Source organism: Nipponia nippon, unplaced genomic scaffold (genome assembly GCF_047370975.1).
Source record: "Nipponia nippon isolate SJK-2023a ecotype South Korea unplaced genomic scaffold, ASM4737097v1 scaffold_31, whole genome shotgun sequence".
Classification (NCBI taxonomy): domain Eukaryota; kingdom Metazoa; phylum Chordata; class Aves; order Pelecaniformes; family Threskiornithidae; genus Nipponia; species Nipponia nippon.
The window spans coordinates 3664161-3691738 of record NW_028262349.1 but is presented as its reverse complement, the minus strand read 5'-3'; the positions used below and the strand labels follow the sequence as shown (position 1 = coordinate 3691738).

Here is a 27578-nt window from a genome sequence, read left to right as displayed (position 1 = left end):
GACCGTCTGCATTCTTCTACCCCTCTGTATTTCCAGTTATAATTGTAAGGGCTCCCTTTCACCTGCCCATTTAATCGTCTTTTATCCTCAGATAATTCTTTACAGCTCCTCCCATCTGGCCCATGCTTGTTTTTATTCTGTCAGATTCTCAGCTGTTTTCAATTTAATAATTCTTGTTTGTAGCTTAAAAAATCCCATCAATGACCTCAGTACCTCAGTTCGTCTCCAACAAGTCAGCCAGACTGTTGCTGTCCTCTAATTCCTGGCATACCATGTTCCTCTCCTCGTCTGTCTAGCCAGACTAACTTGTCTGACTGACCTAGTCTTAATATTCTGCTCTTTCTGCTTTGGCTTGGACTTTCAAACCACATCAATCTGTGGCACAATGTGATACCACTTATTTATTTTTCATATTTGATTCTCTGGGTTCTTTAAAATGTATCACCGCCCTGCCACTGGCACGGTTTTCTGTCTTTTCCATACAATTTGTAGCGTGGGTTACCACAGCTCACACTGATCATCTTCCTCCTTCTCCTCCTCCATTTCTGAGATGCTGAGAATGTCACAGTCCCCACTGATGGCCTCCTAACTTCTTTCAGTAATGATGTTTCTGATATCTTTATATAAGGATGTTGTGTTTCATTGGTTGGGGGTTTTTTTGGTGTTTTTTTGTTTTGTTTTTGTTTGCTTTTTTTTTTATTGCTCACTATCATCTACACAGTTCTACCTTACCCTTTTTTCTAGGTGACAGGGGATTGAGTCATTTCACCCCAAAAGGTGTTGTGACACTATGGCATTTCCCGTGGTCAAGGATTAACTTCTTCCCGCCTGTGTTTGGCAAAAGAACTTGGCTTCAGCCTCATGAGGGAGGAATTCTTGCCAGCCCCTGGCAATCAACAACATCAGCACTGAACCTGCATTCTGCAGTTCATTAGGAGCAGTCTCCCGCCACGGAGAACCGGAGGCATGGGTCCTGTGGGACTGTGATAGGGGCCCATCACCCCCATTGGCAGATGTATTCCAGTTCACTTTAGCTGTAGATAAGCTGAAAATCTCAACAGAGTGTTTTATTCACGTAAGGTGAAAGATTCCATTCTTAATTACAAGCTTGGAATCAGAAAAATAAACATATGAGAAGAAAATGGGTTCTTTAAATATATCTGACGTCACTCCCTTTGCCTGCTGTCACTAAGGGGTTCTTGGGGGCATTTTTTTAGCTCCCTCAGTTTGTTTATATTACACACAAAGGCTTTGTATTCTGAATGCACATTTCTCAGAGTACGGCTGTGGACAGATGAATCCTCTCAGCAGTTCCAGGGAGGCTTCCCTTTTCTTGCTCTCTTACTGTCAGTGCAGGACATCTTGAGCCAATTCTAGGGACATGCAAGAATGCAAAATCCTTCTCATCTATTCTGGGACCAAAACAGAGAAGCTCATTCTCAGATTCCTGTTTCCAAAGTCAGAGGATCAGATTCATCCAGCACTTGCCCTTCCAAAGAGCATAACTTGCACTGTGAAACACCACAAGTACCGCAAAGACTGTTACCTGTACAATATCATAGCAGATCACAAAAAGCTTTCTCCAGGGGCCATGGATAATGAATCGATAACAAGGCTTTCCAGTTCTGATACTTGCAGTGCTTCATCTCCTCCTTCTGTTGGCTTTTGTTTCCAGCCATCACCAGTGCACCATTCCAGTAGTTTCCCTTGTTTGGGTTTTTTAGTCTGGCATTTATAAACTTTTCTATCACTTTTCTTTTTCTTTCCTTTTTTTTTTTTTCTTTTTCATTTTTAATGCCAGCAGCCTGGTTTAATCTTTGGCTGGATCACATCTCTCTCACTGCAGTTTAATCTATTTCAGGAATTTCCCTAGTTCCTAGTAAATTCAATCGCTTTGTCCATATGTGATTTTTTTCAGAAAAGTACAGACTATTTCCTAGCCCTGTGTGTGATACTGGAACTACTCTGCAGGCTGTTACCAAGAAAGCCTGTCTGTCAGTCTTCTATCAAACAACCTACACGTTTTCCCAGGAACTCTCCCTCTGCTGTTGGGACTTGTGAAAATGTACTAAGATAGGTGGGATGTGAGCTAGGAACTATCCTTCTAGTCTTTGCTGGCCAATCTGCACAAAGCTAATAACTTCTTTCCTCCTGATGTTACGCTTTATGTTCTACTGAAGCCAAGGCAAGAGTTGCAATTTCCCAGAATGCATACTTCAGCCATGAGTTCACTGGACTCACCCACGCCCTGGTTTCACTGCCCTGTTAATTTTGTGATGTCCCTCTGTTTTGGGATATATCTCTGGTGATGGGACTGTGGTGCATGGCACCAGCACCACCCCATTATCTGGAAATCCTAGCTGAAGGGGACAGTCCACCACATTTCATGCCATTCTCTGCAGATATCAATGAGTGTGAACGGGACCCACTGCTGTGCCGAGGTGGGATCTGCATGAACACAGATGGCAGCTTTGAATGCATCTGCCCCCCTGGACATGAGCTGACTTCTGAAGGGAACACTTGCATTGGTGAGATGATGGAAAGCTATGTTATGACTGGAGCCTGTTCAAGGGCAATGATACAGGGAGACTTGGATCTCGTGCTGGGCACATGAATCTCTCCTTCTAATCCCATATGTGGGTAGAACACACACATCCAGGAGGGACCGAGGTCACTCCCAGCGTTTCATTGCATTTATGATGTCTGTTGTTCTACCTGCTGTTGACTGAAGACTGACCAATGGGGCAATGACAAATGCAGCTGGGAGACAGCAGTAGGTGGGGGGTACCTGGGGATGGGTACCAAACGATGCTGAATGTGGCATCAGCATGACTGGCTGCTTAAACTCTTCTTCCCACCACAGATATCAACGAATGCTCCCTTAGTGACAACCTGTGTCGCAACGGACGCTGCGTCAACGTCATTGGTACCTACCAGTGCGCGTGTGATTCGGGCTTCCAGGCCACACTGGACAGGCAGGGCTGTGTCGGTGAGTGCTCCCCTTTGCCAAATAGCCGTGCCAAGACCCCAGTATGCATCTAGAACCCTCCTGGCTTCGTGCCTCTTACAATGCTCAGTGGGGTGTGAGGGTAAGGCAAGGGGGGAACCTCCTGGTTGAGCTACAGCCAGATTGGCACTACTGGTTAGGGGCTGTCATCAGCTCTGAAACTACTGTGAGCCACAAGTGGCTGGCAAAGAAGGCAAGAGGTGCTTTCTTCTGGCTGAGGGAGCTTTGTTTCCTCTTCAACATCTCTCCCACCTTGTCTGTGTTACTGGCACTGTGTCTGAGCAGCTCTGCTGCAAGGCACGGATCCCAGCCCGCGACCCAAGCAACTGCCTGACCTCTCCCTTCTCCCCCAGACATCGATGAGTGCACCATAACCAACGGCGGCTGTGACACACACTGCTCCAACTCAGAGGGCAGCTATGAATGCAGCTGCAGTGAAGGCTATGCATTGATGCCAGACAAGAGATCATGTGCAGGTGAGCAGTCAGCTCTGGGGGAGGACCTCTGCATCCATTGCCAGTCAGCCATAGTGTTGGCTTCAGGGTGAGTGGTCTCATTTTTAAGTCACTTCCAGAGAGGTGATTTCCCTGGATGGATTTTTTTGCTTTGCACTGCCATGTCCAGCCCCTCATTACAGGCTCCAGAGTCCTGTAACTACATGATTTGAAGCAGAGCCGCTCCTGTGACTCCCTCCTGCCCCCACAATACCCTTTCACTGGCTCTAACATCTTTACTTTGGCAACGGTCTCTCTCTAGATATCGACGAATGTGAGGATAATCCAGACATCTGTGATGGCGGGCAGTGCACTAACATCCCCGGGGAGTACCGCTGCCTCTGTTTCGACGGCTTCATGGCATCCCTGGACATGAAGACCTGTATTGGTGAGGACAAGGCTGTGCCCTGGTCTCATGCCAGCACGGCATCACGAGGCTGCTGTTGGAGGGAGGAAGGGATACAGAGGGCTGCCCCAGAGTCAGGTCATGGTTCTTGTGGTGTGCCAAGCAAGTCCTTTTTCTCCTACAGACGTGAATGAATGTGATCTCAACCCTAACATCTGCCTGCACGGCGAGTGTGAAAACACGAAGGGCTCCTTCATCTGTCACTGCCAGCTGGGCTACTTCGTCAAGAAGGGAACCACAGGCTGCACAGGTGGGAACTCGCCAGGCCTGGAGCTAGGGGTGCTGGTGGGAGCCCTCACAAACGCCTCCAGCAGCTGCCGTGGAGAGAACACCATCCTTGTACTGGGGGATGCTGTGGACACCTAGGGATGTGGCTGTGTGCTGGGAGCCCCTCCCAGGCAGGCAGAGATTGCCAGGAAGGCAGGCTGCAGGCAGGCATTGACACTTTCCTAGTTTATAGCCAAGCTCCCTGGCTTAGCTATAAAGGGCCTGCCCTTCCTTTTGTCTTCATCTTCCAGGGCTGAGCACAGATCAGCTCTTCAGCTCAAGGGTACGACTCCAGGCAGCCTGTTCCCCAAAGCACCTTGTTCCCATCCCCTGGGGTTCAGACTCCCAGGAGCCATTGGTACCCAGACCCATTAGCAGGATTGTACCCGGCTGTCCCCTCCTCTCCTGGGGGAGCCGAGCTGTGTCAGCTCTGATGTCCTTCCTTCCTGCAGACATTGATGAATGTGAGATCGGGGCTCACAACTGTGACATGCACGCCTCCTGCATCAACGTGCCTGGGAGCTTCAAATGCAAGTGTCGCACAGGCTGGCTTGGAGATGGGCTGAAGTGCAACGGTGAGTTCTCATGCCAGGAGAGGATGTTCGTGTGTCCACGTGCTCTGTGGGCACCTGTGAAGGCTGGGCTGAGCTGACACCTGCACGTAAAATGCTCTTGAGTCCCAGGAGCCCTGTATGAGGACTTATGGAAGTGTGGAGAGATGTGGGTGTGTGACAGAGGGGGACTGGAGGTGTGGGCATACGGGTGTTGCACTGTCAGGCTCTGCAACCGTGTCCGTGAAGCCATGAATGTGGGATCAAGGGCATATATTTGTGGGATGCAGAGTGTGTGGGCATGGTATTGAGATGAGTGTGGATGAACGTCATTGTCAGACTGGCAATGTGGCCGTGTGGTGATGTGTTGGGAAATGGTGTGGTATGTACGCAGGGATACACGGGTGTGGGAGGCATGTAGGGATGTGTTGGTGTGTGTATACGAGTGCAGGGACTTACTGGCATGCATGGTGTGTATGAAGGGATGTAAGGGTATGTGTATGGATACGTGTGTCTGAACTGGGGAGGTACTGGGAATGCAGGTATGTGTGTGTGAGTGTCTCACTGCCATATTGTCCATGTCAGCACTGGCAGGGGAGCGCCTCATGGCTGTAGAGGCTCACAGAGATGTGTTGGAGCCTCAAGAGTGCTCCAGGTGCCTGGAGGCTGCAGTCTCCTGGGCCATTTGCGTCCCCCCTGGGCCCTACACTAGCTGCCCAGGCTTAGAGGAAAGGCCAGAGGCAAAACACTGACAAGGGTGTTCTCCCTGCCCAGATCTGGACGAGTGTGCGACTGAAGAGCACAAGTGCAACCTGAACGCCAACTGCGTCAACACACCAGGCTCCTACCGCTGTGCCTGCCGAGAAGGCTTCAACGGGGATGGCTTCTCCTGCTCAGGTGAGGCCCGTAGACTCAATTGGCAGCAGGAACGTGGCTTGGGCATCCTGCTGGGACATGGAGTCACCCCCTCTTAACCACCAGCCTGGCTCAGCACCTGGCTGCCTGTGTCTGGGGTTCCCTAAATCAGATATCTCCCAAAAACCACTGCAGCCTGCGCTGCACCGCAGCCTGCTCAGATACCTTCAGCAGAGATCCACCTTCTTCTCAGCAGGTGTTTGGGGAGGATCAAGGCAATGAGAAGTATTGCAGCCCCCTCCTCATGGCCTCCCAGCAGAGGGGTGGGAACAAGCTTGTGGAAATTTTCTGGGCTGAGGGAAGCTCCCATCTTCAGGTGGACACCATGTCAGTCTCATGCTTGACTCTCTCTAGATGTGGACGAGTGTGCAGACAATGTGAACCTGTGTGAGAATGGACAGTGTCTCAATGCACCCGGGGGTTACCGCTGCGAGTGCGAGATGGGCTTCAATCCCACAGAGGACAGCAAGGCCTGCCAGGGTAAGTGCCCACAGTTTTGACTGCTGCTCCAGGAGATCCAGGGCCCACCTCCTTTCTGGCCTTGGTGTCTCCGCTGCACTGTCACCACCTCATCCATTACTAAGCAAGACCCACCTAAGCAAGACCCACTTGGTGGTGCAAAGCTCCTGAGGTGCCAGCTCTTGCACTTACAGAAGTTGGTCCCCAGCCTGCAAAGAGGCTGGGCTAAGCCAAGGATCCATGCAGAATGTGGACAATCAGCAAAACAGGGCTGAGGGGAGAGGACATACACACAGCATGCCTGGTCCTGCTCACCCAGGAGATTGTATCCCATGGCACTAGAACCATCCTGAGATGGGTTACCCACAGCTGGGCTGTGGCTCTGCTTTGAGATGGGAGCAGGAGAGGCCTGTCCTGGCCCTAACTCTGCCAGGTCCTGAGTACCCAGCTCTCCTTGTTTTGCAGACATTGATGAATGCACCTTCCAGAACATCTGTGTCTTTGGGACCTGCCAGAACCTGCCCGGGATGTTCCGCTGTGCCTGTGATGACGGCTATGAACTGGACAGGAGTGGAGGCAACTGCACAGGTATAGGACTTTCACAGGGCTGTTGGATGAGGATCATTGCCCTGTGATCTGCTGGTATGAGCTTGCCCCAACCATGACAGGGAGCGGCACTAGCAGCCTAAAGCCAACTAAGTGTCCCTGGGTGATGTGGTGATGTGTCTTTGCTCTTGGCAAGGCATCGATGCTGCTGGAAGGTGGGCCTTCAATGGATAAGAGGGAAAGCTCAGTGTGGCTTGACTCCTTTCTTCTGTCTCTGGGGAGGGTGGTGTGAGGTAGGACAAGGCAAGGTCTGTTTTTAGAAGGGCTTTGCCTACCATCACATGAACAGCTTTAGAAACACCATGGTCGTGGGGATACACCCTTGAATGCACAGTGCAGAGCTTAGGGCTGGGGCTGTGGTTACTGTGGCGGTCGTCATCTTTCTTTTCATTCTTCATCTTTCCATTTTTTCAGACATCAATGAATGTGCAGACCCTGTGAACTGTATCAATGGCCTGTGTGTCAACACCCCTGGCAGCTACCTGTGCAACTGTCCACAGGACTTCGAGCTGAACCCCACTGGTGTGGGCTGTGTGGGTGAGTGGGGACCTGTGTGGAGAGCAGACCTTCCATCCAAGACCTTGGTTATCCTTCTTGTTGGTCCACATAGCTGGAACTGGCCACTACCAGAGACTGGGGTGGCTGACCACTATCTGCCCTGCCAAACACCTGACTGTCCATGATGGGCTTAACCCTGCAGCAGCAGCAGAGTACCCTGCCTCCTGTTAAGCCTGCCCACCTTGTGTCACCGGTGTGGGTGCTCTCCTGGTTGAAGCAATGCTATTCCTGGGCAGCTCTGGAGCTAAGTGTTTGTTTCTTGAAAGGCCCTGGGTTACCGATAGCATTATTTGGGTCATGCTCCCTAGCCATACCTGAAGACAGGCCACAATGATATGACCTCTGTATGATATAGTGTGGCTTTTACCGGACAAGCTGGGCACACTTTATGCTTGAAGGGTTCCCAAAGTCATGAGCTGCAAGGATAGTCTGGATGTGGTTTACTACAACCCAGGTAGCTGAAGTGTGGACATCTGGGACAGGACTGGGGCCTCATCTCTCTCCCAGCTTCTTGAGGCAATAGTGCCATTCATTCCTCCTGTGCACACAAGTCTTTACTGGAGAGGCTTTGCTCACCCATTACTGTCTTTGTGCAGATACCCGTGTTGGGAACTGCTTTCTGGATACCCAGGATCGAGGAGATGGGGGGATCTCCTGCAGCGCAGAAATTGGAGTTGGGGTCACTCGGGCATCCTGCTGCTGCTCGCTGGGTCGTGCATGGGGCAACCCCTGTGAGCTTTGTCCTCCAGCCAACACAAGTGAGTTGGGAAAATGTCTGGGGTGACCTTGGGCATGGGCCGGATGGGCAGCGTAGAGCAGAGCAGAGAGACAGGGCTGCTTCCCTATGGCTTCTCACCTCAGGCTGGGGGTCCTGGGTCCAGGATATGCTATCACCACAATGGAGCAAGGGAAGCTGAGGGAGGAGAAGGCAACCCTGTTGCCTCAGTGCAGGGCTAGAGAGGTGAACCAGAGCAGGGGAGAGGTGAAATGGGGTGGGGAAGACCAGGCTGGTTGTGCCTGGGGGATCCAGATTGGGATTCTTCGTCCAGTGGGCTGGGGGAGGGCAGTGGATGAGGCAGACAGGGCAGCTAAGTTGGCTTGGCATGCGATGGCAGTCAGGCTGCTCCATCTGGACCACTGTCACCATCCTCATGGCCTATTTCTCCTGGGTTTCTCCTGGTTCTCCCTACCCCTCCTGTTTCATGGGAGCCCGCTCAGCTCAGGATCCCCCTGACTGACTTTTTCCGCAGCCGAGTACAAGACCTTGTGCCCTGGAGGAGAAGGTTTCCGGCCCAACCCCATCACTGTCATCCTGGAAGGTAAGTGACCTGGCCCCCATGCCCCCTCGCCAGGGGCTTGGGTGCTGGGGGAGCCCAGCCCCATACGGGCACTGTCTGCCATGGCACTGGGCTGGCTGGGTGCCCACCGAGCCCTCTGGCCACCTGGCCGAGCCGCTTGGGCACCAGCAGAGGCTGGAGGTGGTGGGATAAACCTGCCAGGGATCCTAGGGTGAAGGCACTGCCTGGGCTGGTCTGGCAGGCAGTGAACACCTCCCGGCTGCTCTCCCTCCTCAGATATCGACGAGTGCCAGGAGCTGCCGGGCCTCTGCCAGGGCGGCAACTGTGTGAACACTTTTGGCAGCTTCCAGTGTGAGTGCCCCCTTGGCTACTACCTCAATGAGGACACACGCATCTGTGAAGGTAGCTGCACCGTGGTGCCTGTGCTTGTCTGTGTGCCTGGCGTGTATGGCACACGTGTGCACGTGCATGCAGGCATGTGTGTGCAACAGAGTTGTGCGTGTATCTGGCCTGCCCTAGGAGTGGTTGGCAGAATCCCTTTCCCTTTTTCTTCCAGACTTCCCATCCCCATCACAAACCCTGTCCCCTTTCCCAGTGCCAGGCCAGCCTGGTCCCTGTGCCAGGCCCATCCATACCTTGTGCCAAGCTTACCCTCAACCCCACATCGGGCCTTTCTCTACCTGTGCCCAGTGCTTTGACCTCCAATCTCCTTTATTTGGCAGATATTGATGAGTGCTCTGCTCACATTGGGATCTGCGGCCCTGGGACCTGCTACAACACCCTTGGCAACTACACCTGCGTGTGCCCCCCTGAGTACATGCAAGTCAACGGAGGAAATAACTGCATGGGTATGGCATGCTGCAAATCTGCAGGAAGGGGTCTGGCAGTACCCTGCCTGTGCGCGGCCCCTGGGTCGTGCTGTGGGCAGTGTGGTGTGGGCAACGTAGCCGAGCGAACGGGGCAGAAGTGCTGGGAGCAGGGGCTGGGATTTGGGATTCCTGAGTTCACCAGTGTCTCACCGCATCCCTGCCCCTACACTGTGCACGTTGCCCGTGCCGGAGAGGTTGACGCTCACCCTGCCAGCAGTTATAGGGAGAGTGGCTGGCACAGGACGGTGAGAGACCCGGCAGAGCATTGCCACTGCCTGCTACAGGGCAGGATCCAACGGTCCCACTGGGGCAGGGCTTCAGCCCATCACTGCAGCCACTTTGCTGGGCTCCCTTGTGTGTCACCTGCAGTCCCTGAGCACCAGGACAGGACAGGGTGGCATATCCCCAGCAATGAGTGCCCTGGGGCTGGCATGAGACACTGTCTGGGCTGCCTTTGCAGACATGAGGAAGAGCGTGTGCTATCGCAACTACAACGACACATGTGAGAACGAGCTCTCCTTCAACATGACCAAGAAGATGTGCTGCTGCTCCTACAACATTGGCAAGGCCTGGAACAAGCCATGTGAGCCCTGCCCCACGCCAGCCAGCCGTAAGTCAGCCTTCCTGGATGGGTGTCTTGATACTGTGGCTGCCCCCTTGCTTTTCTGGCAATCCTGTGCACTTTGAGACACAGACACTAACAAAATAGAAGGGGAGAAGGGAGAGCATCGTGTCTGACAGGCAGCACTTGTGGGTAAGCGCTGTGGGGAAATGAATTGCACTAGAAGGACGCAGGGGAGTGGGACAGTGTCTGGAGAGGAGATGATGTGTGGGTCTGGGCTGAGTGGGCAGGCTGGGCGTGGGTGGCAGCGTTGCGGTGGGGAGTGCTGGCCATGCACTGCGGGGAGGACTGAGTCTGTACCTGCATGCAAGGCACACAGATGCCATATCTGTGCATGCCTTTTATTGTGTGTGTACGTGCCCTGCAGTGCATGCGCGTGTAAGCCTGGTGCCATACGTGTTCTTGGGGTTCCCCATGTGCCGGTCCCTGCGACTCCTGGCCGAACACCCTGCAGATCCCCTCCTGCCTGTCAGACCCCCTCTCCGCTCACTCCAGCCATAGTTGGCCCTTGCCCCTCTCGTCCCTCGCTGCACCCCACTCTGCCCACCGGGCATGGCCATGACCTCGGTGTTCCTCTTCCAGCCGAGTACCAGATCCTGTGTGGAAACCAGGCCCCCGGGTTTATCATCGACATCCACACAGGAAAGCCGATCGGTGAGTAGAGCCCCCATGCCCTGTGGAGCCAGGTCTGCTCTCTGCCCCTCTGCTTTCTTCCCACGGTGCTTGTGAGCTTGTTCCCTTCCCCTCCCTTAGTAAATTAACCCCTAAGCAGAGAAGAGACAAGGAAAAGAGGTGGCAGACATGGCTTCAAGCAGCTGGCCAAGCCTTCAAGACGATGTCCTGAGTGGCTAGGCTGCTCGGACCTCCCCACATTTGCAATTGTGCCTTGGTTTCTGTCCCACCTGGAGAGAGAGGTGGCCAGTGACCACAGACAGAGGCCAGTGGCCAGGTGGATCCAGACCCGTGATAGCCCTGGCGCTCACACTGCCAGCAGCACTGGCCCTACAGCAGCAGGGCACCGCTGAGAGCCAAGGCTTCAGATTTGTGTTTTGGTGGATGGAAAGCCAGAGGAGCTGTTGAAAGATTTGTGGGCTGTCTACAGATGTTTTGCAGTCCTGAAAGATGGACTCGCTGATAATTTGTTTGACAGATTAGTTAATCATCGCTTCACCTGGCCTTGGCAGTGCCAGCCAGGGGACTGAAGAGGAGGGAGATGAGTTCATCTTCTGCTCCCAGGAAGAAAGTGCAACAGAGGGTATCGGTGCAGGGCTGCAGGGCTGGTGGTGGATTGTGCTGGGCACAGCGACAGAGTCAGGGACCCTGGAGCCGTCTCAGTGTTTCAGTGACCCCCTGGACTTCCCATTTGCAGCCTGGTCTCAGAACCTGAGTAAGTGTCCATGTTACTGCAGAGACACACTCAGAGAAAACAAGGTGGATGTCCTGGGTAGGATCCTTCCCAATGCATGCTGTGCAGGCTCTGCCAGCAATCCCGTGCCTCCTACGACTTGGAGTCTTGTGTGGCTCTGTTGTGTACCCAGACCTCTGCAGAGCAGCCGTAGCCTGGCATGATCTGCAGGACCCAGTATCAATCCTCCAAGAGCTGCTCCGCTGTTTGTCTGGTGGCCCTTTCCTGCTAGTCTTCTTTTTAGAATGAACAAGGGCAGCAGTCTCCCAGCCATGGGGGATGCTTTCCTCCCTGCTGCCTTCCCAGGATGCTGAGAGATGTTGTCTGTGTGCAGATATTGATGAGTGCAGTGAGATCCCTGCTATCTGCACGAATGGTGTCTGCATCAACCAAATTGGCAGCTTCAGGTGCGAGTGTCCCATTGGATTCAGCTACAACAACATCCTGCTCATTTGCGAAGGTAACGGGGCAGCCAGGGCAACGCTGCCGAGGGCGCCCAGGAGGGTGGGGGTTCGCGTGGCACCAGCATCTCCCCACCTCACGGGGCACCAGGGTGAGGGCTGTCAGCAGACATGGATGGAGTCTACATGTTCTCAGCCTTCTTGAAATCCTCTTCATTTTCTGCATCAATGGTTGGACAAAAATTGCTGATTTTTCATTCATGTTCCTGTCTGGTTTTCCCCTCCTCTGTATTTTGGGGATTTTTTTACAAAAAGTTTGCACATGTGAGTGTTTCAAAGTTTTGAGTTGTAACTAAAATTCATTATTTTATTGCAAAACAACAGAAAAAGATTGAAAATTGACCTGGGTTGGAGTAAACCAAGGGTTAAAATTCAGTTGACTCCACTGAGCCACTCCAGCCCTACCAGGATGATGGTGCCTGGTGAGCGCTTGGCACGCTGCACAGTCAAGGTTTGCATTGCTCTCCTCCCACAGACATCGATGAATGCAGCAGTGGGGAGAACCTCTGCCAGCGCAACGCCGACTGCATCAACATCCCAGGCAGTTACAGGTGCGAATGCTCAACTGGATACAAGCTGTCGCCTAGCGGAGCCTGCGTGGGTAAGATGGGAGCTCTTTGCTACCTATTCCAGAGACACGCGTGCGAGGTGCTGACACCCCTGCCTAGGCTCTTCGGGTGGTTTTGCAGACCACCATGTGTGGACCCAAGGAAGGACAGGATGAAGGACATGCCCGTCCCGTCCATGGGTTCCTGGTCTTTTGTCAAGCCTGGGGACTACAGCCTGGCTGTGCTGTGGTTATGGCATACCTGTACTTTTGGAATAATTCCCAGGGATTGTGGGCTCCTGAGGGATGAGAAAAGGTCACTGTGAAGTGCAGCTTTAGTCTGGCAGCTCAGGCCATCTTCTCCAATTAAATTTCTTTTTTTTAGAGATGGCAGTGCATAAATCTTGTTCTCTGTGAAGCCACCTCTCAGAAAACCAAGACCCCGTTCTGCTGTGCTGCTGCTCACAGACGCAGCTTCCCACCAGCAGGCAGGGGTCTGCAGAAGGCCAGTGCCTTGGCTTTTCCCATTTGGTCCATCCCTTCTGCTCACCAGTGCCCACTTTGCTTTGTTTTAGGTCGCAACGAATGCCAGGAGATCCCCAATGTCTGCAGCCACGGGGACTGCGTTGACACGGAGGGCAGCTACGTCTGCATCTGCCACAATGGCTTCAAGGCCACGGGGGAGCAGACCATGTGCATGGGTCAGTGTGACTGCTGCAGTCCTGCCATGTGAATCAGATATCAGGATGGACGTGAGCTCTCTCCAGCACGTGCTGGGTAGTGCCAAGGACAGCCAAGGGCCACTGTGTCCTCTTGATCCCAGGCTGTCCCTGCAAGCCACAGGAGTGCTGTGCAGCTGCCTGGACCCTGTCTGCACACTCAAGGCAGTGGCTCTCAGCTCACTCAGCCCCTGAATCAGCCGTGACCTTCTCTCTGCAGATATTGACGAGTGTGACCGACAGCCCTGTGGAAATGGGACCTGCAAGAACACAGTTGGCTCCTACAACTGCCTCTGCTTCCCTGGCTTTGAGCTAACGCACAATAACGACTGCATGGGTGAGCTGCGTGAAATCCACATGGATAGCTGGCTGGGGTCAACGTGGCAACGGCTGTGGGGCATGGAGTGTCACGCAGTGGCATACAGGGGGTCAGCTCTGGGTGTCACCTGGCAGTGGCTGTAGGGGTGGTTGTATGTGTCAGAGGTGTAGGGCTGGTTAAGGCGGCACACTGACACTCACAGGCTGTGCATATCTCTTCCCGTTGTGCTTATCATTTCCCTCCCACAGACATTGATGAGTGTTCATCCCTGGTGGGGCAGGTGTGTCGAAACGGCCAGTGCATCAACAGCATCGGCTCCTTCCAGTGCCTGTGCCAAGAGGGGTATGACCGGACCCCTGATGGGAAGAACTGCGTAGGTGAGTGTCCGGGCAGCAGGCTGGCCCTTCTCAGCGGGCTGAGCTGTATGATGGCACGGCTGGCACTGTGCAGTGCTATGAGACATGGTCCCCAAGCTGATCCCATCGGAGGCAACTGAGCAGTGGACTCTCCAGAAGCGCTCACAAGGCCCCAAGTCCTCTGGAGCCAAAGCCTGGTCATTTGACTGCCCATGGAGAGCTGGACTGGGCCCCACTATGTCTGCACCTCCCTTCCAGCAATGCAGGGAATAGTCAAGTCAGTCCCTTTCCATGTGCTGAGACCTGCAGGCAGCGAGGAGAAACATTGTCCTGTCCATGCCCCTAAAGCATGCAGAGCTGTACCAAGGATGCCTTGGGAGCTATCCTGCAGGCAGGGGCTGCGGGGACAGACAGGCACGTTGTACACTGGCTACTTGTGTCCACTCTGCCTCCTGCAGCACCAGGTCCTGCAGGGCTGAGTCCATGTTCCCAAGGTAGAGCATCTTGGAAAATGTCTTATCTGCTTCCCTTGCATCTTTTGGGCAAAGCAGGGTGCAGCTGAAGGTAGGGCCTGGGTGCAGCAAGGTACCCTGCACCCAAGTCCTCTGAGCTGAGCACAGACACTATCACTTATTTCACCTCCTCTGCAGACATCAACGAGTGCGTGAGCCTGCCTGGGACCTGCTCCCCCGGCACCTGCCAGAACCTGGAGGGCTCCTTCCGCTGTATCTGCCCCCCTGGGTACGAGGTGCAGAACGACAACTGCATCGGTAATGTTGGCTCTCTGCCTCCTCCATTTCCAGCACAGCATGTGGTCACCTTGGACTATTCCCAGAACAACCATGTTCTTCCTGAGGGGGCTGGGGCATGCATCACCACCCCTCAATATCTTCTTGAAAGCAATTGGACACGGAGCAAGGCAAGGCCTGCTCCCATGATGGAGGAGGCTCCGTGGTTTTGCTGTGCCCTGGCCTGTTCGTTGTTCCATTTGTCCTGAGGGTGGGTTAAGGATTTGGGCCAGGGTGATGTCCTGCAGGCGTCAGAGCTCCCCAGACATCACAGATAGCTGGTTTTAATGCAATGAGGAAAGGAGTGACCTTTGGCTGCTCTGTAAGTAGTATGTCCCTGGTGCTCCCAGATATCAATGAGTGTGAAGAGGAGCCCAACATCTGCCTTTTCGGGACATGCACCAACACCCCTGGCAGCTTCCAGTGTGTCTGCCCTCCAGGCTTTGTGCTGTCTGATAACGGCCGACGGTGCTTCGGTGAGTGCAGCTCATCATGGCGGGGAGGGGAGCATAACCCCCCTGGATGTCTGCAATGACCTGTGCATTTCCCCATCCTCCTACAGATACTCGCCAAAGCTTCTGCTTCACTCGCTTTGACAACGGAAAGTGCTCTGTCCCCAAGGCCTTCAACACCACCAAGGCTCGGTGTTGCTGCAGCAAGATGCCAGGAGAAGGCTGGGGAGACCCCTGTGAGCTGTGCCCGCAGGAAGGAAACGGTGGGTGTGCCGGGACCTAGCTCCACGGGAGAGATGGCTGTGTGTGTCTCCGACGTACGCAGAGTGTGGGGAAGGTGTGCAGGTCAGGCGAGACAACCAGCAATGCAAGCTGTCGAGCAAAGTGGGGGTCCTCCATCTAGAGAGTACTGCCTTAAAACCTAGTAGCCCTTACTGGACTGCAGTATTCCCTGGGTGTCCAGCAACCAGTCAGGCTTATTTCTGCTTTGGATCTGCTCTCAGTTCTCTGCAGGGCTTTAGATAAGGCAAAAGCATCTCAGTGCTTCCAGATCCAAGGCAAGCAGAGATGTTTTCCAACCAGCTGGGGTTTTGTGGCCTCCCATGGGCAGTGAGCTGTCAAGCTCTCAGTCATGCACTAGAAACCTCCAAAGCACATTTCAGCTTCTGTGAGTAGAAGCAGTTGTAAGCATATCTCACTTTTCTGCTTTCTTCCAGTTGCCTTCCAGGAGCTGTGTCCATATGGCCATGGAGCCATCCCAGGCCCAGGTGACACCCGAGAAGGTAAGGTCTGATCTAGGGATGAGAAGAAATTTGGGGGTTTTTGGGGGGTTGGGCGGTGCTTAGAAGCAACCCAGGTTAGGCTATCTGGAGTGTAGGGTTGAATCCCAGTGGCAGGAGGGCAGGGACATAGGACTGGGTGCCCTCCCAAGCTCACAGTCTCTGGCTGCTGACCAAAGGTTCAGCCCCCAGCTCTGGAGAGGGAGTGTCTGGGATTGCAGGATCAGCCCTGAGGGGACAGGGATATGTTTCTGGTTACATGCTGACATGAGGTTTCATTGCCTTGGTTTCCCTTCTAGATGTTAATGAATGCTCAGAGAACCTGGGTGTCTGCATAAATGGAGCCTGCATTAACACTGACGGGTCCTTCCGCTGCGAGTGCCCCTTCGGGTACAACCTGGACTACACAGGAGTCAACTGCGTGGGTAAGGGTCTGCATGGGGACCACCTGCTTCCTCTTGCTTTTATCCTCCTTATGTCAGAGGCTACGAGCATGTGTGTGCCTGCGCGTGTGTGCGCGTGTGGAGAGAAGGAACTTGCTTCTCCCCTGTCCCTTTGCTTTTTACCCCTGGCTCCTGGCTTTGCTGGGCTTGTTTGAATGCTCTGGCTGCAAGAAGAGACCAGCCTGCACCTTTCCTATCTAACTCATCCACCTAACATGGTCCTGGCTTCCTCCAGATACCGATGAGTGCTCCATTGGCAACCCTTGTGGCAACGGCACCTGCACCAACGTGGTGGGAGGCTTCGAGTGTGCCTGTGATGAGGGCTTTGAGCCAGGTCCCATGATGACATGTGAAGGTAATGCTGCTGTGGGGCAACCCCTTCACCCCCACTGCATACTGGGCTACGTGTGTGACCCCGCTGGGTGAGCAGCAGTCAGGTCAGCCTCCAATGGACAGTGCAGAAAAGCTGTGTGGGGCTCATCTCCACGTGAGTGTGTACATCAGCACTGGTCCCCATCAGCTTTCCCTGAGGCTGGAGCCCAGGGAGAGGTATGGAGACCTGCCTAAATGCAGGAGCTACCTCGCCAAGGAGCCAGGACCCTGTCCCCATCAAAGCCGCTGAGACACCAGGTGTCTGTCCCTCTGCAGCTGAAGACCATGACAGGAAGCCCTGGTGGAATAAAGTTCTCATGAGATGAATACACGGGGAGGGGGGAGTCTGTCCTGGGGAGGTCCACCACCATTACTGCCCAGCTGACTCTGCTGAGAGCACAGAGTCGAGCTCCCTCCTCTCTCCTGCCTCCCAGATATCAATGAATGCTCATTGAACCCCCTGCTCTGTGCTTTCCGCTGCATCAACACCTTTGGCTCCTACGAGTGCACCTGCCCATCTGGATACGCCCTCCGAGAAGACAGAAGAATGTGCAGAGGTAAAATCCCCTTCTGTACCCATCAGGGGAGCTCCCACACCCTCCCCAGGCCCCTGCGCTTAGCTGGTCTCTGGTGCTGTACAAAGAGAAGGCAGGACTTCTGCGCTGGCATCTCTGGGCTTGTGCTCACTTGCACCTACCTTGGTGTCTATGCTGTGTGCCAGCCAGCCTGGACCAAGGCAGCAGGGGCTGGCGGAGCGGTGCAGATATGAGCACTCAGTTCCTAGTTGCCCCTACAGAGCTGCCAGGTTGGACATAAGTCTTATGAGATTCTCTGTTGCAGATCTGGATGAGTGTGCAGAGGGACTGCACGACTGCGAGTCTCGAGGGATGCTGTGCAAGAATCTCATTGGCACCTTCATGTGCATCTGCCCACCAGGAATGCAGCGCAGGCCTGATGGAGAGGGCTGCACAGGTACCAAGGACTAGGCTGGGAGGGGTTCCCAGTGGCTGGAGACCATCCTCTTCTAGGCATTGTCCATGTATCTTTATTTTATGTCCTTCTGTCAAACTGCTTCTCCCCAGGGTTTCCCAGAACTTCCTCTATGTCCTACCAGATGCCTACACACACAAAACCTCTGTTCATCTCTGGACCCACGGGTCTACACAGTTCCAGCACAGAGTGACACAGCGTTATGTCATGTGTCCTTTCTCTTCCGTCTTTCCATGTTTTTGTCAAGCTTCTTTGCACTGAGCTGCTTTTGGAAGGGCCAGTGCTGGACAGCCCAGACCTGCGCAGTATTAGGCACAGCAGGGATGCAGAGTGAGCCCAGCTCCACTCCTAGCTCAGCAGCTTGGCCATTTGCAGGCGGAGAATGTGCAAATCAGGGAAGCCGGTACTCAGCCACCCTGCTTTGGGAGAGGTCCAGGGCAGTTGGATGTTTCTCAGCTGCCTAAGGATGTGGAAGTGGTCCTCAAGGACTATGGGAGGGTGTTTCAAGCTGAGTGGTAGCGTGGCGACTCATGAAAAGCTGAAATTTGTCCTATGCCTCACCACAGCTCGTTGTGGTTCCTTCCTTCCTAGATGAGAACGAGTGTCGCACCAAACCTGGAATCTGCCCCAATGGCCGCTGCATCAACACGGTGGGAAGTTACCGCTGTGACTGCAATGAAGGTTTTGAAGTCAGCCCATCTGGCACAGAGTGTATTGGTAATTACCAAGTCCTGGTGGGTCTTGAGCAGCCTCTCTTTAGTAGCAGATGATGCTTTTCACGTGTTTCAGGGTTTCTGAGCAGAAAGATTGTTGGAGCATCACCTTTACCTTTAGCATTATCCAAACCACACTACCCTCCGCGCTGGAACTGGCACGGGCTGGACAGGCTGCTGGGTTATCCCTGGTGCTGACACTGACTCAGAGCCTGACCTTGTATCCCCACTCTCTCTGTCCAGACACTCGCCAGGGATTCTGCTTCACTGAAGTGCTGCAAACCATGTGCCAGATGTCCTCCACCAACCGCAACCTGGTCACCAAATCTGAGTGCTGCTGCAACAGTGGGCGCAGCTGGGGCCCCCAGTGTGAGCTCTGCCCCCTTCCTGGAACCGCCCAGTACAAGAAAATGTGTCCTCATGGGCCAGGGTACTCCACTGATGGGAGAGGTGAGCTGGGGCCCAAATCACCTTCAATGCAAAAGGGAGAAAGCAGAGATGTGGGTACAGGCAGAATTCCCCTGGGAACTGGCTGGGACAGACCTACACAGTGCCTGGAGCAGAAAAGAAGCCTCTGCGACATTATCTTACAACCCCCTGAATGTAGTGTCTGGCTCCCAGAGAGAGTCTGAGCTGCCCTGGCACAGGAGCATGGGGACAAAGGCAGCATTGGCACTAACAGGTCCTTCCCTCCCTCCCACAGACATCGACGAGTGCAAGGTACTGCCCAACCTCTGCAAGAACGGACAGTGCATCAACAGCATCGGCTCCTTCCGCTGCCACTGCAGGCTGGGCTACACCGCGGATATCACAGGCACAGCCTGTGTGGGTGAGTGGGGAGAAGGAAACCCATGTCTCTGGACAGCCCTTGGCCTTGGAAGGCTTCCACCCCTACTTTGCAGCATGCAAAGAGAGGGTCCTGTAACCCCATGGGCTTTGTCAGAGCCATGGCTGCTACTGCCTGCTGGGCAGAGGTGACAAAGCTCCAGAAGTACAGGGCTGGCCTGATCCCTGATGTTCCCAGTACTCAGGAGGAGCATCCACCCATCTCTTCAGCTAGGAAGGGGCCGCAAAAGATGTCACTCAGATCCACCAGGGCACACAACATCCCATATCTGAGCAGGGAGGTGATTCACCTCTTTACCTGCAGGAGACCTCCTAGATTTGCTGTGCTAGCTCAAAGAAGGTGCTCCCTCAAAGCCCCTGTCTCGGCTCCCCTGCTTCCTGGAGAGTGGAAAAGATGCATTTATCTGGGGCAGGGAGTGCCAGGATCCATAGGGCCATCTGACCACCTAGTGATGTGGGGCCAAGAAACCTGGGATCCCCTTGTATTCAGGAGCCCCTTGGTAGACTGTGTGGTCCAAGGGCTGGTGGGGACCCAGCCCAGCAGCATAACCTGCGAATGCTGATGTGTCTTGTCTCTCGAGTCTAGATTTGGATGAGTGTAACCAGTCCCCGAAGCCGTGTAACTTCATCTGCAAGAACACAGAAGGCAGCTACCAGTGCTCCTGCCCCCGAGGGTACATTCTGCAAGAGGATGGGAAGATCTGCAAAGGTATTCATCCAGGAGAAGGCAGCAGAGACACTGCCTCATCTCTGGCAGCAGGGGGGATGGCAAGAGCTGATTAACACGTGCCAGAGCAGTCAAGAGTCTGGGAGAGTCTGGGATTTGTGGATTATAGGAGAGGCAGAGAAAAATCTCTGCATCTTCCAAATGTGGCTGTGTAAGACCAGCAGTGGAGGTGGGAAGAGGCTCCCTGGACTTGTGATTCTCATGTCAGAATTTTGTGCATGCTGTTCCTGAGGCTGGTCTGTGACAGGTCCTGGTCTGCCCAGGACCATGGTGTTTCACCGTGTACATCTGGGTGTCACAGACTCAGACCACAAAGATAAGATAACTCAGTAAGATAAATTGAGACATGTATTCTTGTGCTTGTTGCTTTAGACTTGGATGAATGTTCTACCAAGCAGCACAACTGCCAGTTCCTCTGTGTGAACATTATCGGAGGATTCAACTGCAAATGCCCCCCAGGCTTCACTCAGCACCACTCATCCTGCATCGGTGAGTAGAGGCATTTGCTGCTCTGCTATACAGCACCAGCAAGGTCCCCATGGGTTAGCTTTAAGCCCAGGAGAGTCTTTCCAGCCCTCCAGCTCTGGCTGTAGAGCACTGCCCTTCGCCAGTCGGCCTGGGGTTGTGCATCTGACTTGTCTGTCTGCTACTCAGACTGGGCTAAGCTCCACGATGCAAGGTAGCTGTCTGCAAAGCTGCGCACAGCCACATCGTTGGGGATGAACTTACAAGTGGCTGCCGGTGTTTTGCAGACAATAATGAGTGCACAGCTCAGCCCTCTCTGTGTGGAGCCAAAGGACAGTGTCTGAACACGCCAGGCAGCTACAACTGCGAGTGTCAGAAAGGATTCTCCCTGGACAGCTCTGGTGTCAACTGTGAAGGTGGGTCTGTGTCTCTGGGGCTTTGGCGGACACATGTTCCACATGGAGGAGTTCCTAGTTCACTCACAGTCTCTAAGGCAGCTCAGTCCCACCAAGAAGGGACTGCTCCTTACTGTGGGGCAGCAGAAACCCACACGGGAAGCCCTGGTGCAAAGGAGAGGTCAGTGCATGACCTGCCTGGAGAAACGCTGTCTCTTGGACAAGTAGATGAAGGTCTTGGTGCTGCAACCAGAGCAGCCTAAGGTGGGAAAGGAATGGTCCTGTATCTCATGCCGGCCAAAACCCACCATGTGCTGTGCTAAAGAAAAGCCTATGTTCAGCACAGGCAGCCTGAAGCAGATCTGGTTATGGGCCAGGCCAGACCTTAAATCAAAAAACATCCAAGCAGGGGCTGCAAGGGGATGTATGTGGACCTTGGGGCTGAGGGTGTTATTCAAGTCCAAGCTGCAGAGATATAATTAGTCAGAAGAACCGCCCACCCACACGAACACCCTCAGGGATGCTGGTCCCTGTGCAGCCAGCACTGCCCACAGGACAGGGAGAAGTTGTCTCACCACCATCTGTGTTACGTTGCTGCAGATGTGGACGAGTGTGATGGAAACCATCGGTGCCAGCATGGCTGCCAGAACGTGCTCGGAGGCTACCGCTGCGGCTGTCCGCAGGGCTACGTGCAGCACTACCAGTGGAATCAGTGTGTGGGTGAGTGTGGGATGGGGGCTCTTGTATGCTGTAGCTGTGGGGTGGGGGATAGAGGGCGGCTAAGCCCCGAGTCCCTCTCCAGCCACCCCTGGCTGTCTCTGACACTGGATTCTGGGTTCATCTCCGCAAACCCAGCACTGAGCTTCCTGCCCCAGAGACAGATGGTGCCTGTGCCCAGAGATGGTGCCCCTGCCCTGACTGCACTGCCCCAGGTTCTCTCTGCAACAGCGACCATCAGGCAGCTGCTCTGCAGAGTGATGAGCTCCCAGTGCTTCTGACACCAGCAGCTCCCTACATTGTGGGAGGATAAAAAAATCAAGGCCTTCAGGGACCTGCATGGGATGAGGTTTCACCAGGGAGCCAGGAGAAGGGAGCCTGCTGCCAGCTCAGCGATGGCCATGGGCAGATTTACTTGGCCGTGGCGGGTGGGAAGCGCCAGCAGCACAGGAGCTCCCTTCCACCAAGCTTCTGACCAGTTCTGCTGTCTTTGGGTGCAGATGAAAACGAGTGTTCCAGCCCCACCGCCTGCGGCTCTGCCTCCTGCTACAACACTCTGGGAAGTTTCAAGTGCGTCTGCCCGTCTGGCTTTGATTTTGACCAAGCCTTTGGTGGGTGCCAGGATGTGGATGAATGCTCGGCAGGCGGCAGCCCCTGCAGTTACGGCTGCTCCAACACAGACGGAGGCTATCTCTGCGGCTGTCCTGGAGGTTACTTCCGAGCAGGACAAGGGTAAGAGAGCAGCCAGCAGGTAGTCTCCCCAGGCACCTGTACGTTCCTGGGGGATATTGCAGGCTGCCAAGCACATGGTGCTCCCAGGCATGCTCCATCCCCACGCTTCTGCTCTCTGCCACCAATACAATTTGAAGGGGCCCCAGGAGCCAGTGAGCTCCCATTCCCACGTGAGTCCTCAGCTTCTCCATGCCAGTCTGTTCCTCACCCATCAAAGATCCTCATGCTAATGTGCATCTCCTCTTCCATTTCACTAATCCAATGGTTAGTGCAGCTGCTAGCACTGTAACAGATGCTCTGCAGATCCATCTAGTCCAGGGTGCAGACAGATTAAACCTACTGGCCACATCTAAACAAGATGTGTCCTGATCTCTCTCAGGCACGTCCTGTGTACAAGTCATTCTGTACAAGCCACGTCCTATACCCAGGCATGATCCTCCACGTGTTTCTGGGAGCCACACGGAGAACCTGTGAGGGCAATGGTAAGATTTCCTCCTTGAAGCATGAATCTGAGATGGGTCTCTCTGCTCTTCTGCCACCAGACACTGTATTTCTGGTTTGGGTTTTGGGAAAGGTTCCTACCTTCCTGCCCCCCAAGAAGAAGATGAAGACAACCTGCTCTCCCCTGAAACTTGCTATGAGTGCAAGATAAATGGCTACCCCAAGAGGGGTCGGCAGCGACGCAGTGTCAATGGCACTGAGAAGCACCAGGTAAGAAATCCATGGCATCCTGGATGGGGTGGAGGAAGGCAAGAGCTGGGTCACTTGGGGGTTGGCTGCCTGGGGTGGATCCCGTGCAGTGTGCCCATTCCTGTGGGGCTGCCTCAGTCCAGACAGAGAGAGCAGCTCACTCTGTACCTGCCCATGCTGGGTGCTTGGGTGTTTGTGGATGCCACTGAGTCCAGAAGTCCTTGCAGAAATGAAAGGTCTTTCACAATACGTTAGAGAAGGTCAGGACAATCTTAAGTGACACACACTTGTGTGGTTTGGCCACAAATGTCTGGAAATGCATGCAACCAAGAAATAAAGCACATATATTTCCTTGCAAGGGGAGCTGGCGGGGAAGCAGTTCCCATAGGGCCATAGAGGACTGTCAGCACTTGCTGTCTGACTCCAGACTGGACCTGTCACTATAAATTCAGGTTCTTTCTTGAAGGGAAGTCCTGGCCTCTGTCCAAAGCTCCCCCAAGAATTTCACAGGCCTGGGCAGAACAGATTGGACTGGGATGTCGCTATGGGCCCTTCAGGCCTCGGGGGGAAAATGCCCCTGAATTTATTGGTTCTTCCCCTGAAGATGAGGGCTGTGTACTGGCTGGTTCAGTCTCAGAGACACAAACAGGGTACCAAGAAACACTTGAAGGGAAGCAAGGATCGTAGAAGTTGTAGCCACTTCTCAGAGCTGCTTTGGGGCAGCCCTTGGGGCAGAACTCCTCTAAATCAAGTCCTCCTTCACCTGGCCATGAGCTTTTCTTGGTATCTGTAAGTAACGTGCCTGGTTCCTTTCAAAGGATCACACTGTGAACTTGGCCAGCATGGATGTGGATGCTCCTTTGTCCATGATGCTGAACCTCTCTGACCTGGCTCACAAGGAGCACATCCTGGAGCTCCTGCCAGCCGTGGAGCCCCTGGAGAACCGTGTGCGGTACCTCATCTCCCACGGGAATGAGGATGGCTACTTCCGCATCCACCAAAAAGAGGGGCTCAGCTACCTGCACCTCAGCCGCAAGAAAATAGTGCCTGGCACCTACCTGCTGGAAATCGTGAGCGTGCCCCTGTACCGCAAGAGGGAACTGCAGAAACTAGAGGCCAAGAACCACCTCAACTACTTAGCAGGGGAGCTGGGCCAAGCACTGAGGATGAAGCTCCAGCTCCAGCTCTACTAACATCCATGAGATCCACCCACCCAACCGACAGTACAGTCCTTAGCCTTGCCATCCACACCTGGAAACAACTGCCTCTTCTCTCGCTGCACCCCCTGCCACCACCTCCCCCACTGCACTGTACAACTGATGGGAAATGTCCCTCTGGGCTCAGCACTCACCTTGGCCATGCAGGGATACTCCGCTCCATGGGGTGCTTGAGTCAAAACCAAGCCACACCGCAAAAGAGCTCATGAAAGCTTTGCCAAAGGTTCAAACCTTGTTAGCAGGGACTCCCTCCCACTGCTCAGCTCCTGCCTTTAACCAAGATACTGTTAGTCTGAGCTGGCAAGGGCAGTACCATGGGGAAGCTGCCTGCCCTTCATGGTCACAGGCCAAACATCACCCCACAGCCCAGGAGATGTGAGAGGGGGCTGGGGGCAGCTTTGGAAGGAGCTATGGCACGGTGTGGTATTAGTGCATTTCCCAACAGCTCTTGTTCCTCCTTTGCTTCTGCATTGTCCTGATGGTGCTGCAGAAACCATCCCATACCTACACTGGCTGTGCTCTGTCTCTGTCTGTCCTCTCCATGTCCTCTGGTCCTTTTGGGCTCCTCCGTCAAACAGAAAAGGTCACCTCTGAGTGAAGGGGCAGTTCAGGTTGCTAACCTCACATCACGAAGCAGCCAGGCCACAGGACCACAGGCTTCTGTAGGGAACTTAGGATTTTCACACTGTGGTATGCTAAACACATGCACACCCTCCAAAGATTGGAGCTGGAAGGGCTTTTCCAGAGCTCCAGCAAGTCCAGGGGTTAAGGTGTCCTCCTATAAATGAGGAGGAGCTCTGGGGAAAGGCAAATAATTTCATCATTGAATGTGGTTGGACAAAATAAGCTGGCAGGAAAAATGTCATGAGTCTGGTAGAGAGCATCTGGATGCTTCCCATGCCAGAGGGGATGGAGGGCTTGGCAGTATCTGGCATGCTGCAGGGGCAGATTTCTTGGCCACCACCGCTGTGAGTGTTTGAAAATCCTGTGAAAAGTTTCCCACCAGCAGGAGCGAGATGGGGATGGGGTGGTCTCTGCAGCCTGGCAGGAAGAAAGAGGCAAGGACAGCCAGAGCTTCATTTTGCAAACGGTCCTTGACTCTGAGCCACCCCATCTGTGCGACTCCGGTGCTTATGGCCAGACTCCCCCAGTCAGGAGCACTTCTGAAAACGGGGGCTGCAAGTCGCTCCCCTCTGGTTGTCGCATACATCTTGGTCAGTCCAAGGGGACAACCGAGATGGACCGTCTCTGGTTAATGCAGACAAACGAAATGCACTAAAAAGAGTCTGGAAAATGTTAATTAAGTGAATTGAGGTCTCCCTGCTGCCTTGAGTAGCCTGTCCAGACCATTCTGTCCAGGTGGGCTTTTCTTCCTCCCTCAAGAGTGTTCTTCACACACCTGGTCTCTGCAATGCCATTTCCTAGTTTTGCATGAATCTGTTTTCAGTTCTGCATCAACCCTGTGCATCACCACAGGAGAGAAAGGTGCTAATTCACTCTGGTGACACACAAGACTACCTTACCAACAAATCCAAGGTGCTTTCAGCTTTCAGAAGCTGGTGCTGGTATTGAATCGTCAGCGTTAGTGCACTGTATCCATCCACCCTTTCATATTTATGTATAACCACCAAAGTTATGATTGCTCGTTGTTGTGAGGAGTGCATATTCCTGTAGCTTTTTTTGGTACTTGGGGGGGGATTGTTTTTTTCCTGGTACGCTGCCGCCGCATGGGGTGGGGGAAGTGTATGTATACTGTATTTGGGCTAATGTCAAACTTGAAAACTCTTTTGCATAATGCAGCTCCAGACTCTGGATTTTGCAAGAGTCCCAGAGCTTGTGACAGGATGGGTGGCCTGATGTTTGGGGGTTTTTTTATTATTTTGTTTTGGTTTGGTTTTGTTTTGCCAACAGGTGCTTTTTTTTAAAAAAAAAAAAAAACTATTAATAATAATAAATTAGCAGAGATGGGTTTGTGTGTGTGTGTTGAGCCAAAAGTCTCAAATGAAAATGTTCAAGGTTTCCTTCATTCCTCTCTGGTGCGGTGTTTTTTTTGTATTGACATTTCTTGCTGGTTGGTTTTTTTTGGGGGGAAGCATTGAAACCCAAGACCTGTGCCCCCTTGTCCCGCACAGAGAGGTGGCTCTTTGTGGAATTCCTTTTTGTATCAGAAGCAACAGCAACAATAAAATTATTTTGGGTTAAGTGGTTCTGTGTCTTCCTCCTCATCTGGGCAGCACCGTGCCCGTCTGCCAGGGTTGAGGTGCAGCGGGGAGGCCACATCGGAGGCAGCCTGGGAGCGTGGCAGGACCTGTCCTAGCTCCAACACGGAGGGAGCCCAAGCTGGTTCCTCCTCTGTGCTCCTCAGGGACACAGTTTCACCCTTACAGCCTCACCCAGCTCTCCCACCCCTGCGTGTCTCGGCACCGATGGGGGCTTTGGGGTCCTTCCCGAAGCCTCAGAGCAGAAGGCAGATGAGGCAGGAGGGACAGACGCATCAGCAAAGCCTGTCCTGATCCTTTGCTCTCTCCCAGCAAGGCGAGTGGAAGGAGAGCAATGCCAGAGCTGGAGACCAGATCGCTGAGCCCAGCGGAGGGGTCTCTGCACCCCATCATTGCTGCTGGGCTGAGGAGAGGTTACAGGGACCAGGACAGGGAGGAGGGGGACACAAAAAGGGCTGGCGGAGAGGAGACAGAGGGGATGCAGGAGAACAGAGGCAAACCTACTGCTACCATCGTCCTCCCCGCTCACCTGCCCGTGCTGTGGTCAGGGAAGGCACTGTCCCTGCTGTGGTCACCCTCGGCTCCTGGCTCATCCCCCTTTGAGGAGCAGCACCATTCTTGCTGCTTGCCGGTGGTTTTGCTGAGCGGTGGTTGTGCCGAGCAGAGGTCATGCAACGCAGGGCTTGCCTAGACTGTGCAGTGAATGGTATGTGTAGGGTGTGCGATGATACAGATGCTTGGCCAGAGATTGTGCCGTGTGTCCAGGGGTCAGGGTCCAGGTGATTGAGTTTGGTTCAAACCCTAGTTCCAGGCCAATATTCTCGTTTTTAGCAAGCTCTTCTTGGCCTCCCATTCTGGACACAGAGCCCTGTGCCACAAGAGGGCAGGCAGGGCTGCGGCATCCCTGCGACTGGGAGGGAGCCCACCGCCTTACTGGGTGGTGGGAGAGCAGGGGCACGGCTGGGTGGGGGCACAATCATGCGATGAAACCTGGGCAAAGGAAAACTGTGCCCATTGAGCTCAGACAGCTGGAAACCGTCCCTCAAACAGTTTCCCGGGCTTGGCAGTAGGTGAGTGGTGGTAGCCTTGTGTCGGACAGCGGTGCCAGAGGAGGTGCAGAAGTGGGGTGCGCTGGGCTTGGGTACCCAGGTCCTGCCACTCCTCTGCAGCACCC

The 27578-nt window shown here is 53.9% G+C and overlaps 1 protein-coding gene across 4 annotated transcripts in view; it reads left to right on the top strand.

Annotated features, from left to right (window-relative positions):
* FBN3 (fibrillin 3) overlaps window positions 1-26336 on the top strand; it is a 115481-nt gene extending 89145 nt beyond the window's left edge. For all 4 annotated transcript variants that reach the window (XM_087769133.1, XM_087769132.1, XM_087769134.1 and 1 more), the window contains 39 exons: window positions 2403-2528; window positions 2864-2989; window positions 3361-3483; window positions 3764-3889; window positions 4032-4157; window positions 4627-4749; window positions 5500-5622; window positions 5995-6120; window positions 6565-6687; window positions 7120-7242; window positions 7860-8021; window positions 8514-8582; window positions 8838-8963; window positions 9284-9409; window positions 9891-10040; window positions 10635-10706; window positions 11792-11917; window positions 12394-12519; window positions 13041-13166; window positions 13405-13521; window positions 13752-13880; window positions 14510-14629; window positions 14998-15123; window positions 15210-15362; window positions 15816-15881; window positions 16178-16303; window positions 16557-16676; window positions 17128-17250; window positions 17534-17665; window positions 18275-18400; window positions 18640-18846; window positions 19100-19225; window positions 19829-19951; window positions 20342-20458; window positions 20722-20850; window positions 21430-21549; window positions 22047-22278; window positions 22821-22989; window positions 23787-26336. In XM_087769133.1, coding sequence (XP_087625259.1) covers window positions 2403-2528; window positions 2864-2989; window positions 3361-3483; window positions 3764-3889; window positions 4032-4157; window positions 4627-4749; window positions 5500-5622; window positions 5995-6120; window positions 6565-6687; window positions 7120-7242; window positions 7860-8021; window positions 8514-8582; window positions 8838-8963; window positions 9284-9409; window positions 9891-10040; window positions 10635-10706; window positions 11792-11917; window positions 12394-12519; window positions 13041-13166; window positions 13405-13521; window positions 13752-13880; window positions 14510-14629; window positions 14998-15123; window positions 15210-15362; window positions 15816-15881; window positions 16178-16303; window positions 16557-16676; window positions 17128-17250; window positions 17534-17665; window positions 18275-18400; window positions 18640-18846; window positions 19100-19225; window positions 19829-19951; window positions 20342-20458; window positions 20722-20850; window positions 21430-21549; window positions 22047-22278; window positions 22821-22989; window positions 23787-24161 — 5264 coding nt within the window. In that variant the 3' untranslated portion in view covers window positions 24162-26336. The remainder of the gene's footprint in view (window positions 1-2402; window positions 2529-2863; window positions 2990-3360; window positions 3484-3763; window positions 3890-4031; window positions 4158-4626; window positions 4750-5499; window positions 5623-5994; window positions 6121-6564; window positions 6688-7119; window positions 7243-7859; window positions 8022-8513; window positions 8583-8837; window positions 8964-9283; window positions 9410-9890; window positions 10041-10634; window positions 10707-11791; window positions 11918-12393; window positions 12520-13040; window positions 13167-13404; window positions 13522-13751; window positions 13881-14509; window positions 14630-14997; window positions 15124-15209; window positions 15363-15815; window positions 15882-16177; window positions 16304-16556; window positions 16677-17127; window positions 17251-17533; window positions 17666-18274; window positions 18401-18639; window positions 18847-19099; window positions 19226-19828; window positions 19952-20341; window positions 20459-20721; window positions 20851-21429; window positions 21550-22046; window positions 22279-22820; window positions 22990-23786) is intronic.
* Window positions 26337-27578: the final 1242 nt, after the last annotated feature.